We start from the raw sequence: 14,662 nt of genomic DNA on the forward strand, positions 1-14,662 counted from the left end.
CGTGTGTGTTTAAGATTTGCATGCGCGTTGATAGTCATCGCGGAACTGCCAGTTAGAGCGCGAGACGCCAAGGCCGTTATTACACAATTGACAAAGGCGCGAGTGCAATTATAGTCGGATAAATCTCCACGAAACCTCCACGAAATCTCCACGAAAATCCACCAAGGTCGTGCGGCGAAAGTGCTTGTGGATATGCTGTGCTCAGACCAAAGCTCTGGCACGCGCTCGCTTGTTCGCTTCGCGGGATCGTTCGTTGCGTTCGTTTACTGCTGTCGTCGCTGTGCGTTCGGCTGCGTGCACTTCAAACCAGATCTATTAGCGTAACACGAAGACAGGTGAAAATCCGACGAAACGCTGCACCACGCTCCTCGAGCGTTCGCCAGACTAACGATGATCGATTATAGCTCGACCGCGAAATCGAGTATGCTTTTCGTTTGCCAACGTAAATACCACTGATTAATCGGCGATCGACGAGGATACATAAAATCAAATCGCGAATATCTAATAGAGGCTCTGCTCTTTCATGCGCACGTAAAACAAGCGACAAAATCATAAAAAAAAAGAGGCGGGGATCGCACAGAAAGTGGCAGGGGTTTGCCGGTGAAGGTGAGCTGCAAACTAATTATTGATCCGATTTTGAAGTATCGATTACCGAAGCGGCTCTCCTAAATCCACAAGTAGAACGAAAGGCATACTGATGATCGAATGAGGCGATCAATTGACTGCTGCTGCTTCATCAATATTTCACCGAGCGATACTTCGGAAAAAGTGTATAATCGCATACTAACCATTTTGAGGGTCTCTTCGGGTCGAAGCAGGTAGAACATGGACTGTAGATGTTGTTGGATGTCGCAGCCGGCTGCCGAGACGCGCCTTGATGGTCGAGCACGCTCGTTCGGTGGCAGCACCAATGCCGCGCCTTTCCCCGCGAAGTAACATTCGCTTAGGCTGCAACAAAACAATCAGTAATTACAACTCTTTTTTCTTACCGACCGTGCCATTCTTTCGAGTGAATTTTCAAACGAATCGTTTCGTCATGCCGCCACTTTCGATTTCTTTGATTCCTTTCGATAAGCTTTCATTGGCGCCAATCAGCGGTTTTATCAAAAGGCAACCGAGCTCAGCCGGCATTCCCTTTGGAGCTACGAAGACTCTCCGCCCGCAATTTGACGTCGAACTTTGCTTAATCAATTGTCGCATACTCGAGAAATTCGCATCATATCTGCAATACTGACGAACAATAAAAAACAAAAATAGCAAATAGAGATGATTCATCGTCGCGCGAGTTGGATGAAATGTACCGCTAGGGCAATCAACTGCGAGGTAAACAAATTAGGTAATATCGGTATCTTTTGCGCGCTCCTGCTTCAGTAAGCGAAAACCAGCTTGAGAATGCGCAGAACAGTAAAAATCGTCAATCTTCACTTGCACACCTTTTCCAGAATAATTGCTCATAGTAGCTGCCGCTCAACCATACGCTCTGATTGCTTTGACTTCCAGGACGAAGTTAATGCTTCGAAAAATTTCGTCGGTATTATTTCCAGAAATTACGGAAGTGTGGCAATACATCACGCATTCGCGACAAACTCTGCCAAATTACTCGGTGAACGAGCCTCGCGAGTTAACTCGCGACCGCTACAGCACATGAATCTTTCATCGAGCGTTTGAGGAAGAAGTTTGGCAGCGGCTGGAATATCAGTCGATGAACGCGCGCGTACACATCCTCGCACGTTTTGATAGGGTTCAAGTGCAATGCAACTGTACATGTGGTTAAAGCACGCGATCACTTCCGCAAAGGTTGCCGAAGAACCGACAAAGAAAAGCGAAGGTCCGCTTCGAAGGAATAATCGATATTTTCGAATTCCAAGCTCGTCTCGTGGAATTTCCATTAGACGCTATTATAACAACTGCGCGACACACACACACACATACGCACACACACATCACACTTTAATATACGTTGAGTAGAGCGGCGGCGGTGACAGCAGCAGCAGCGCCGCCTCGCTCGTCGCGCATTCCAATACGATGATAGAGAAGAAAAAAAAACCGGTCACGCTTATTTTTTCTTTCTTTATCGCCGATGTTTTATAAACGGCGCGTCGTCGTCGTTGCTGGACTCTAGTTCAAAGGAGTAAATAAATAATTAGGCGCGCGCGTTGCGCGACGCACAGACCGGAAATCCGAAAAGCGCATCGTCATGTTGGCTTACTACGCTTCATGGGTGGACTATGAATAGAGAAACGACGACGAGCGACGCCTCGTTACATTCTCATTATCAATAGTACTGTTATGAAGACCGGTCACAGCGAATTATCCCTGCCTATGTACGTTTTATCAAGTGCAGCGGACATACGTATAACGACCGATTGCAACTGATTTTGAAGGGGTTTGCTGGTCTGTCTCCGATCACCTGTTTTAAAGGATACATTTATGAGTTGTGCTTATCGTATTGTTGTACGCTTTACGTTTGGTCGATTCGAATTGTAAGAATACGCCAAATGTAACGAGTACGATCTACAAGAGGCCGAAGTAAGTGGCATAAAATTAATCAAATTCAACTTTAAATCTTCTAGCAATCGATTAAGTCTATATTCTATCCAGAATATTTTTTCAAGCAGTACTGTTAAAAACACAGTCTTCCCTCTACCGGATAGCAGCTAATGTTACAATAATGTTCTGAAACTTGAGAAAAAATTATTGACATTGACCTCGACTACTAAATTCTCAAGCGCTTACGACGCGTTAACTCGAGCCCACTTTCATCAACAATCGCAATAATAGGGTCGTCATCAGCGAGCTTGCTGCACTTGCGGCCGACCGCGCCGCATAATTGAATTTCCTCTGATAAAAGATAGGCAGAAGCTAGAAGCAACGCAATAACACTGTACGCGCAAACTCGCGCACGTACGCTGGTCTGCGGCCGTTGAAAGAGGACTTATAAACTGGTTACGTAGACATCTTCGCGCGTTTCAGCGCAGCCGCGTTGACAGACCGATTTCACTCCGAGCAAACGCTTCTCGACTTTGACGAAGCGCGCCGCACGAAATTATCTAATGGTTGCGCAACGGACGAGCGTCGTCCGACGGCCCATTGATTTTGTTTAGTCGACTTGTGACAACGCGTGCGATTGGGGCTTTGAATGGCGCTTCTCGGAGGCGTCGGTACATAGCTCCACGAACAAAGGTAGCAAACGCGAGGTGCGTCAACATAGAGAAACCTATCCAACTATTTGCAGAATCGAACAATATTACAATCAGTTGCGTAAGGGTCATCGAACGTTCGTCGAGTCGTCTCGCGTCTCCGACTGATGCATGAAGTATCGACTGCTCTACGCGGACAATTTTACGATCGAGCTACGCATTGTTTCGAGCGAGCTAATGTGAAACGCTGGCACACTCTCCCCACCAGTCGTTGGGACGTAATCTGGTGTTACAACTTTCGAGCACAGACCATTTCACGATTGATAAAATTGAGAAGTATCAGTAAAGAAGCTATTCGCGGGGTGAAAAGACGCGAACGTTTCCCGCGCTCTGAGTGCAACCGTCGCAGATTCGACAGGTAAACAGCGCCGAAACAGCTGTCTTTGCCGCCACGCTCTCGCTTCCTGTCCAAGATCAAGTTTCAGCTGCTCGCCGTGGAATTTAAAGGCTATCCTCCACGCGCGCACATGGGCGCGCGCTGCTACGTACCTAATCGAGCGGGGAATCGGTGGCGATGGTAGTGGTGGCGGCGTTGGTACCCTAGGCGCCGTATCTCCAACGGCTCCGAGGCTTTTGCTCTTGTCGTTATCCGTTGCGAAGGCTGATCTCACGCACACTTTTCTGATAATTGACAAGAGCTGCCCGACAAACAGAACAGCCGAGATTTATTTACACGCGCTTGTTTGTCTGTTTTTCAATGGACAGTCAGCAAAAATGCTTTCGAATGTGCTCAGGAGACATTTTTTCGAAGAAATCTACAGACTCATTGCTGATAATGGGTGCAGGGGAAAAGGTTCGACAGGACAAACACTGAAAGAAAAGGGAAGACGAGGGACAGGAAAAGACCGAACTCTTGGGTCCAGCGTCCGCGGAGATACTAAAACTACGTCGCGACGACGACGTCTGGCAAGTTTGTACCGCGTGGGCGAGTGAGAGAGAGAGAGAGAGACTCGCCCGGGGTATTATTAGCTCGTTGCAGTGCGACTCTGAGCCAAAAATGCTTCGCTACAGACCGATTCAGGGAAATCAAGAGACTGAGGTGCGATCGTTTCCTCGAGAAGACTCGAGCTTTTTGGCTCCGAGTTGGCAACTTCGGCTGAAGGTTGTGCCTTTCGCCTAATTGTTCAGAGTTATTTTCATAGGGAATTTCCATAACATGCTGGCATTCGTTCATTCACGCTTATTTGCAAAATTTAACACTGACGAAATGGAAACAAAAGCAATTGACGATTCCAACCTAAATTGTAACGATTGTAACCCGGAATCTTGAGAAGTACAAATTGTTGTGCGTATGTACTCTATCACTGACGATAGAACCCAAGTATGTCCAAAACAGTGCATACCTTTAAAACATCGTTCACCTAGATTATTCGGGTGGTAGACCGTCACAAAAAGCTTGTAAAAGTTGAAAAAAACGCCGTGTAAATATCACAATCTGACTCTGTTAGGGTTTCACTGATTGATCCTTAAAAATGTCTTTCGCTCAAACGCTCAATGAACTTGCAGCAATGCTCAGCTGAACTCAACTTTCAATGAAGATCGCAAACCCGACAATAAAGCGCAAAGTCCGCTAACGCTAGCGCCTTGGCCGAGCGCACTGAAAAACTTTCTTTGTGCGCGATGCAACGCGTATATATCATTCGCGCGATAAAGCGTATTATTGTTGTCGAGTGTGCGATCGTGACAACGCGCCTAGTTTATTAACACTTTCTACATTTTGTTTGAGTTTCTGCATTTCACTTTCCATTCCACAACGGCAGCGCCAGCAGTCTCGCATATTGATTAGGCCAACCGGGGGGATAGTCGCGATATGCATTTATCCTTGGCTACTCGGGACGGCTAGACGATAAAGTTCGTGCGTCAAACGTGGAAAGTTTGCTGTGCGAGGCGTCGCCTCTTCTGTCTTCGGAGAGAATACATCATTATTATTTCATTGGAATTTTCCCCTAGAAAGTTGAATTTGAAAGAGGCAACGTCGAAGAAATCCGAAAATTCGTCCAATCATACGAATAGCAATACATCGACGCTCCGATAGTACCTTACCCGCTGCCGAATGGATAAACGCCTTTCTTTACAAAAAATAAAAGGTAGGATCGACGATAAATCGCATTCCGTTGGTAATGCAGCTACTTAAAAGCTACTTGGAATAAAGTAGAAAATCGTGTTGCTCGCGATCGCGCGGTCTCGTAGTTCTTGGAAGCCATTGCGAAAACGCTGCCAATATTTATTTATACTCGTTTTTCAAAGGGTCGAGTCAGAGGTCGCAGCTTATTTCATCGGATCATCGGTTAATTTTGAAGAGAATGGTTCTTTCTTGTACTGCTCCGAAATTGTATTCGCGACTGGAGCAACCGGCTAAATAGCTCGGCGAAAAAAGTCGGAAGATGAAACGTCGCCAGAGCCCGATGGCCGAAGCAATGCAAAAGCTGTCCTTTGCGGAGATGACAGCAATCGCGCCCAGCGGAAGCGGCGTCGTGCTTGCGCTGACGTCACGACTGGCCGAGGCGCGCGCAGCAAATAACAACGGCGTTTGCCGTGAACGAGGATCGATTCGCGAATGCATATCACTTGTGAGCGTCTACATGCACATGCACTGTCACGTATCGTCTTTTCTCTGGGCGTCGTGTACTGCAAGCAAAGATCGCGCCCTGCGCTCTCTTCGACTACACGCTGAGCGTCTTATCGTTTCCGCGAAAAGGCGGCATTGCCGAGCGAACAGCTTTTCTCCGGGCGACGCTCGGAAATTATTTATAAGCAAGAGTGCAATTGAAGCTCTGTGGCGCGAATTTAATGAGCAAGAGGCGGCGATCGAGCGCGCGGCTCGACATAAAAGTCACATTCGCAGAACGACGAAGACGACGAAAGGGGCAGGGCTAAAAATATATATATGTACGTATAACTCGTCTTTCTGGCCGTACGCGGCGCATCCGCGTTCCACAGACAACTGCACAATTGCGACTCTCTTTCTCTCTATCTTGGTCCCCGTCGGCGCTTACGCAACGTGAGCTGGCTTTTCCGGGGCTACTGCGAGAAAGCGAAGCGTCGAGTCGACGGGCCAGATTTTAGGCTGGCTTACAGGTGGCGATTAGGTCCGAACGATCGAGGGACTGTGGAGTATCGCCTTACCGCGAGGTCACATTTTGCAGGATCGAGAGTGGCAGGAACAGTCGCGGCCGACCACCCAGGCCCGACGCCAGTAATACAACTCGCGCCAATTGTCCGATCGAGTCGCGCGCTAACGACTCCTCGTCATTTTCTTGTCGCTCGTCGATGGCAGCCCGTTACGTGCGCGCCCTAACGGCATCGGCACCGTCGCGCCACGCTTCCGCACTCGAATCTCCGCGCGGAGTTCGTTTGTCCTCTTCCAGCGAAAAAAATGGCCGATCAATCGACCAATTTTCCGTCGATGCGCGGCTCAAATATCTATCGTGTAATTGACGAGGCTCAATTCAATTAAGACATTGGCTGCTATCCGCTGGCGGGAGAAAGTTTTCGTGTCCCATGATTCAACTCTGCACTCGCGGATATAAAGAGAGTTAATGAATATAGCCAGCGTTGGAAATCTCCGCGGCAGCGATTGAAATTTGAAGAAAAGCTCGCTCGCGCTCGACAGCAGTGTAATATATATATATATGAAACGAGGCATAACGATCATTCGTTTGAATAAGCTATAGAATCGGCATCTACGAGTAGTTGGCGTACACACGTGCGAGGACTTATTGCACAAGCGCGAGCGAGCGCGGAAATCCAGATATCGCACATAGAAGCAAGTAGAGAAGTGTCGAAACGAGAGCGGCATTCCCAGCTGCTGCCGGCTCATCGAAGAAACCAGGCAATGGTGGATAGCCAGCGTGAGAACTTGCAAGCCAATTGTCGAATTACGAGAGAAGGGCCGCCGCTGCGATTCCCACGTGTCGCGGAATATCCTACAATGCAGCTCTCTTCGAAGGCTAGCCAGAGAGATGACAATGTGCCGCGAGAAGAGAATGTTTTATTGGAAGAGAAAAAAATTATGCGCTTATTGAATTGTTATAATTAAGTATGCCTATTAATTTTGCAATGCACGCGTGGGTTGCGATTTAATAGACGTTTGTTGCCTGCTCCACGCAATTGCCCGTTGGAATAATATCTTTGCCGTTCGTCCACAACGTGGATATGCATATGCGACTGCTGACACAATCCGTAACGTAGCGCGTTGTGGTCGCGACAACAAAAGGTAATTCGTTAAGCGCAACAACTGGTGCACTGCTCGAGAGCAGCGTAATTAATGTTGAAAATAAAGTAAAGGCGTAGTAGCGCGAGGGGCAGTCATCGCTGGAAAACAGGTTACTACGCCAAGCCGATAAAAGTCAGGCATGCGCACAGGGCCGTTTGTCGGCCGTCGAGCATTATAGAAAATCAAGATTTTCCTTGAGAAATCAATTGGCGAGCGGCGAGAAGCACAGGCCTGTTGGGCTCGCGATCACGCCGTGCACGCGCTCTCGCATATAATTAGCGGCTCTGCTATAAGCGTTAAGTAACAGTTACAAGCATTTACATCGTATTATACTTGTCGCGAGTACTTTTATCGTGCCACCACACCGTAGCCTCCATCCTTCTTTTTACTCGTTCTGTCGACGGTCGATTGCAGGTTTTCAAGTGTGCCAGATGGGCATAAATTGCATCGCGCGCTGTGCACCCAAGGCGCAGCTTTTAGACGACGACGGAATTAGAATACAATTGTGCAGCGCGCCGCGAGAAATGCGACACTTTTGCGCTTCCGTGACTATCTCTACTGTGTAAGCATGCCAGGGCTGTATCTCCAGTCAAGGACTTGCAAATCTCCCAGCCAAACGGAAATTCTAAGCTAGTTGTTTTGCCACTGTACGTCGCGATCACTTTCTCCCCGGAGCGTGCCAGTAAAGCTCGCTAAAGCGAGCTAAGTATGCGTCTGCATCTGACCAGCTCTACGGCTTTATCGATGTCCACGCGTGCACGTATCGTTGCGAATAGCAAGAGCAAACTTTGACGAGATTTCGTCGTCGGCTGATATCCCCATTATCCAAATAAACGTTCGCAGACCGCAGCCAAAATCACGCTGGCGAAATATTCGGCAAGCCAGGGCTGACTTCGTATCCAAGTGAAATAAAGAGTCCTGACGTCTGCCAAAATCTTTTCCCCTTTTTCGTGAGAAAGACTCATCTCTCTCTCTCTCTCTCTCTCACTCTCTTTCTCTCTGTCGAGGCCATTTCTTTGTTTGAGGCCGATGCTGCGCATTTCGCAGGAAATAAAGGTGAAATATCATTCTTCCTCGATAAGGGGGAAAAAAGGCCTGAGAGACTTCTTTCCTTTCAGTCGTTTTAGTCTTGTGAGCGTTCAATTTTGAATTCATTTTGAACAGATTCTATCGACATAAATCATTCGGTGATTAATTATTTTCATCAATTCAAGTTAAACGGATCATTGAAAATGTCGTTCGTCAAGCAAGTTAGGTCGGCATAACAACAAGTAAACAGACATTCGAAGTTTCTTTCTCGCGGGCAGTTCGGGAATAGAACTTGAAAATGGTTTAACTCACACAGGCTGTGCAGCACAAAGCCTTCGCCTGTATTCCCGTAACGCGAATCATCATCATCAGTTACACAAGTAACTGCAAATCAAACCCGCAAGATAAATTTAAACTCTTTGCTCGCTCTTAATTATGCCTCACAGTTCAAACACACACGGACTCGGCATTCTTCGAAACTTATTAAAAACAAATTACACACAGAGTACGTATAAACAGTTTCTCACATAAGCTAAAACTGCATTAAATATAAGAAAGTACAGCCATCGAACTCACAGCGCATAGAGGATATAATTTGCCATCTAGAATGAAGAAGCCTATAAAAAAAAACAAGAAGAAACAAGAGCCGAAGGGAGAATCGTGTTCTGCTCGCGGCGCGCTGAAAATTAGCGTAAGAGCGCAGTGCTGTGTGCAGTTTGAACAAAAAAAAAGCGGAAGGAGGCTCGCGATGCTCGTTCTACATACACACACACATACACAAGCCTGCTTGGGATTTCTCAGACTCCCAGGTAAAATTCGTGCGTCGGAATAAGTAGCGTTATTTTCATTGTCACACGAGGGAGAGAAGAGGCAAAATGAGGTCGTCGATTTACACGACCCTCGGGAACAATCGAACCAACAACTGCACTATTATTTGCATTCCCGAAGCTTTGAAGATGGGATCACGAGTTTGCGCGCGCGACTCGAGTGTATCTTTCGAATGGTGCTTACCGCTACACCTTTCAGCACCGTTGCAACTCACCTGAAACAAACAAACACAAGAATTTCGTTTATATTTATGGCACTTCGATCTACTTGCAAATGAAGATAAACGCGAGAAAGAGCGAACGGGCTAGGTAACCTAGATCCCCCTTCGTAAATCATACGGTCAAATCGCGACACCCTAGCAGCGAAGCATTATCAGCAGACATCGTGCGTGCATCGTAATTCATGATACGATATACGTGGACCAAAGAGAAAGAGACTGACGCGTTGAATGCTGCCCCCGCCTCATTACACCTCACAATGTAAAGATCAGAGGACGTGGACCTTTCCATACACAAATCTTCCGGCTCACAATACGCAGACACGCGCGATCGACATTGCAACTTTGTCTTTGTTTTGCGCCAAGGCCAGTATCGGTACGCGCAGAGGCGGAGGCGCGAAGGCAGCGCGAGAGAGAGAGAGAGAGAAAGAGAGAAAGAAGCTGTGAGCTTGGAACCTGCCACTGTAATTGCGGTCTTCTTCTTTTTTACTTTGTCGGTGCTTTGTTGGATGGCGTGAAAATTACTTGTTTCGCGTGATACAAGAAAGTTACTTTCCATGTTTTACTTTCGAATTGCAGGATGGATCGAGCATACAAATCAGAATGGTATTTTCTGTCTTGTGCGCTTTTTTCGTCAAGTTATACACTGCACTTTCGAAGTAATACTTCATGTATATTGGATCTTTTACGGTTTCATCGGTTCAGAAATTTTTTATGATAAATATAGTGCTGTCCTAGTTCACGAAGCCACGTTATTGTCCATTTGTTTGATTTGAGCATAGGGGCACGGTTGAAGTGGTGACTTCATCACTTCGATTACATTTTTCATCGAGGAGAGTGAAAGCAGTATTTTCAGTTACAAATTTCATTTAGTTAGCTTAAAAAGTATTGTAAACAATGGTATATTCAATTATTTGAAATAACAACTGATAAAAAGCATAATGAGTTTGTTTATTGATGATAAAAAGGTAGGACTCGATTGAATTTGTATAAAATGGTCACGTGAGAATAAGCAGCAACAATAGAGACTCAGAGAGGCAAGAGCACCAGCAAACATTTATTCCCGTGCGAGCTACGGCTATGCTCTGAAACTTCGAAACGTAGAGTCTCGAAGTGGCGTTTTGAATAAAACGAGTCGTGTCCCCCGTATGGGTATCACCCGGGTTTGGATAATACCTACGACGCGCATTACGTAAGTGCCGAAGGGCGTGCAGCGAAGAACAAGCAGCGTTGCAGAGAAGCCTCACAGTCAATAAAGCCTCTCCTCGTCTCTGCTTTTCTGTGTGTGCGCGACCGTCGTATAGCCTGCAGGCGCCTCACGGACGAGTCTAGCGCAGTCTGCAGTTACTTCGAGCGGCAGCTGATGCAGCCGACGATTTACCTCTGTACGCGGGTGTGTGTGTGTGTGTGAAGGGATTTCGTTACGGAGCACTGGTTTTTCTCTACTGCCACGCATGAATGTCAAAATGCTGCTTTTACGAAAATTAATAAGAATCACAGTGACGTGGCTTGGCTACCACTAACAGAGGCATCGAAGCTCATCTCGCTGAAGATTGCAAGTTCCAATAAAGAAGATAGCAAAGAGCATTGAGAGCGAGCATTCGAACCTTGAGGCAGTCACCAAGGGGCTGCACCTGCCGTTGCCTTTCTCTCCCGCTCGAGCTAAAGCCAACAAGGGAGAGCGAGAAACAAAAGAGTCTCCGAGCGAGAAACATGTATACGATGCCGGGGAGAGAGAGAAGGGAACCTCCAAGGAGAGATAGACAGAATCGCACAACGGGCGAAAAAAAGTAGCAACGAGAAGTTGCCCATGGGAGCGAAACTAACTGGTCGCCACGCGATTGAGTGCTAAGATTTTTGCTCCACTACCATGAAGTGAAAATAGAAGTAGCTAGTGTTTTTGAAAGTAGAACTGAAGAGGAGACGAAAGAAAGGACTAAGGACTGAGAAAAGTTAAAGTAGAAGAGTCTGGCGTGAGTTAGACGTAGCGGAACGTCGAACGTCGAGCCCTTTATATCTTCATCGCGAAAACTTTGCGGTGACGGGGAAAAAACGCCATTCTTCATGATTTAAGTAGACTTTCGTACACGAGAAAGAAGAAGGATTATCGGTGGTTCGATGACGTACCTCGATAATTGTCATTCGCACGGGCTATACAGGTATACCGTTAAGCGAACTTGTGAAACGGCCTGCCTGATCAATCGGCGTCTTATTCGAGCGTATAGCGACTGTTAATAGCCAAGAGAAAGAAAGAAAAGCAAAGTTGACTAATAGCGAAGAGTGTGCTGCAACGACGACGAATCCTCGGGCCAATGACATATCGATCAACGTTGACTGTGCGCCAAGTCAAAGCAGCCGACTCCGCGTATATGCATCGCGCCCGTTATATCGTGCGGCTTTTACGCGTTCAGCCGGCCAGCGCGAGACTTTGTTCGCTAAATAGGAATTTTTTATGCATCACGATCGCAGGACCTGCGCTTCCTTTCACAGAGGGTTATCGGTCGCGTTTGCCTTCCATAAAACATGCCTTTTCAACAACCAAATTTTTACACGTTACAAGATCTCATGATTTTCCAACGCTTATCGAATGACCGACTGCGTAATTGAACTGTTTTTCACATGATTCTGTAATAACCGCCAAACGCACAAGCATTAAAAACATGAAAGGTTGCAATAGAGAAACCTGCGCAACATCCAGCAAAAAGAATTTCAGCAAGCGAGCGAGCACTTAATTCCGCCTTAACTATATGCGATCTAGTCATGAAAAAGGGTCGGGACAAGCGGTCACAAGCACATCGAAAATAATAGAAGCCACGGGAGAGAGAGTGCAAGTCGGTAATTTTCTCGATGGGGCACCGCCTCGTCGGCGATCACGTGTATACTGCACTCGTCAGCATGCAACAACAATTAACGCGTCTCGTAGTGTGTGTCCGTGTATGTTGCGCTAGCGCGTATCCGCGGCAACCTGTCCCAAGCATATCACCTCTCTCGCTCTGATCGATGTCTCAAATGCTGCGACACTTTCACCTCGCCAGCGAAAACTTGCTTTTTTTCAGCAATCCAATTGTTCGATGAAGCTATTAGACTGCGAGTAATTAAGGGCTCACGACGGCTCGTTTTTGCGCAACGACGTATGGCGTATAACACGGCCGAGCATTATAAATTGAATGTCGTGTGTTGCGCTGCTGCTATTGCTGCTTATCTCGTGAAATTGCGAAGTTGAGAAGCATATATGTAAAAAAAAATGAATTGTGGCGCTTACGAAATGTACGTTATGCACGCGCACTGCGGTTACGTCACGCGGCAACCAGCAGTGCCCGACATTGAACTTCTTTCAAAGTGCGTGTATGTAATTTAGAAGAGCGACAGACACGTTATAAAACGCAACGAGAAAAAGGTGTTCTTTCTCGCAGCGAGATTCGTTGAACCCGTCGAATTTTCGTCTTCTTTATTTTTTTTCGTGAAGTCGATAACTGTCGGGGCTATAAAACGCTAAAAAATTAATGACACGACGCGACGATATTTGGCGAGTTTGCGCGGAATGTTGCCACGTATAATCTGTTAAAAGATGCATACCAAAGTTGAAACGTATATTCTCATTGGCTGACACAAAGTAATCGATGTGAATTTCGCTCGACACCTCGACATTTTCCTTTTCCTATTCCGATTCACCAGGTTTCCGGATACGATCACATCAAATGCGCCATCGAACAATCAGCTGCCACTGCCAAGTGGGCCCTGTACGAATATGTTGGGTCGCTGCTCTCGGAGCCGAATAAATAATCCGCTCGGCATCCTTAGTCGAACAAGGGAAAAATCCCATCGCAGTCGGGTGTACAAAACCACCGCGCGTCACGGGGATTTGGCGCGTGTGAATCGGCGGTGTATAATAGCAGCTGCGGGCACATCAGCTGACACAGGCCGATGAGAGAGCGAACGAGGAAAGCAAGCGCTTTAACCAGAGAACGTTCGCGTTAGCAAAGCCTAGCTTATCTCGCGTTGATATTCGACGTCCCAGAATCGCGCGCGCGCGCCCGAGGAAAAAGTCTCGTCCTGTGGATAAACAAGATCATTTAACTGATATTACTCCACAGACTTACGTTTCGGTTGTTTACGCGAGGACGCTACTTTTTTTCCTGCTTGCTGATCGTCGAGTTCGTTGCTCTCGACGTTGGGACGGACCAAAGTAAAATGATAAGAGATTGGATGAAAGAACGAAGAGCGTGGTTTGCTGGGGGAGCAAGCGATTCGTCACAGCGCGCACGTAGCGACTATTCGAGTAGGATTTGCTCGGCCATCCAGATACACGTCCCGCGAATTATCGCCGATAATTAACGAGCACTGGTAAAATCAAACGACATCTTCGCCTTCACTGACTCAGCTCGAGCAATAAATTCTAATGGCAGAAGGCAAAAGAAAAGTACGAAGATAAATCACGCTCGCGAGCTACAATAGCATAACGAACACGTGCTTTATCTGTTGCGGGATTGGAAAAAAGCTAAGAGGTAGACTCTTCGAGAGGAGTTGAAATCGAGAGAGAGAGAGAGAGAGAGAGAGAGAGAGAGAGAGCGCGAAAGGGAGGGGCGGGGGGGAGGGGGGTCGGTTGGGCCCACGGCATGAAGGACACTCGGAAACCGGAGAGTCTGATGCGACGTTGCCACGTGCTCTCGAGACATTCTTTGGTGAAACACGTGCCGAAAATCGGTCCACTGATGCTGCAACAGCAAAACTTCCAAAGTCGGCGAGAGACAGCCTGTTCTCTCATATCAGGAGCAATGACTTGTCTTGCTTGGCCAAAAATTTCTTTTTTTTCTCTTGTACACCTGTCGCGTCATATAATCTACGTCAGGTAAATATTTACCACGGTTTGCTTAAAGAAGGCGTTGGACGCCATCATAGCAAACACTAAAAAGCTTTCGAATTTTATTGTTACGGGCAGTCGATGGGTTCGCGAGTTACGCGTGAATAATTGGTCAAACTGCAAAAATATTGGTTCATTTCCTTTTCACATGAACGTTATTCTTCGACTCGACTTTCGATCTTCTAGACAACCGAAGCTACGATAATAGAGTCGGTCAATAATAGAAGTCCATCCTCGTAATCCCGCGCGAGCAATAAAGATCGCAAAGTCTGTGTTTGGGTGCGCTGCTCGCTCTCCGAGTGGAGGAAGCA

General features: G+C 47.0%; 1 protein-coding gene across 2 annotated transcripts in view; it reads right to left on the reverse strand.

Annotated features, from left to right (window-relative positions):
• Positions 1-14,662, reverse strand: part of LOC131669272 (protein phosphatase Slingshot-like) — a 105,597-nt gene that overhangs the window by 66,446 nt on the left and 24,489 nt on the right. Inside the window, exons 1-2 of one of the 2 annotated variants that reach the window (XM_058944039.1) lie at positions 3,690-4,077; positions 789-948 (exon numbers count right to left, since the gene is read on the reverse strand). In XM_058944039.1, the coding sequence (XP_058800022.1) occupies positions 789-827 (39 nt within the window). In that variant the 5' untranslated portion in view covers positions 828-948; positions 3,690-4,077. Of the gene's footprint in view, positions 1-788; positions 949-3,689; positions 4,078-14,662 lie in introns of those variants that run through there. The other variant, XM_058944038.1, reaches the window with a different exon arrangement.

Source organism: Phymastichus coffea, unplaced genomic scaffold (genome assembly GCF_024137745.1).
Source record: "Phymastichus coffea isolate CEN01 unplaced genomic scaffold, Cenicafe_Pcof_1.1 PCOF00091, whole genome shotgun sequence".
Lineage (NCBI taxonomy): Eukaryota > Metazoa > Arthropoda > Insecta > Hymenoptera > Eulophidae > Phymastichus > Phymastichus coffea.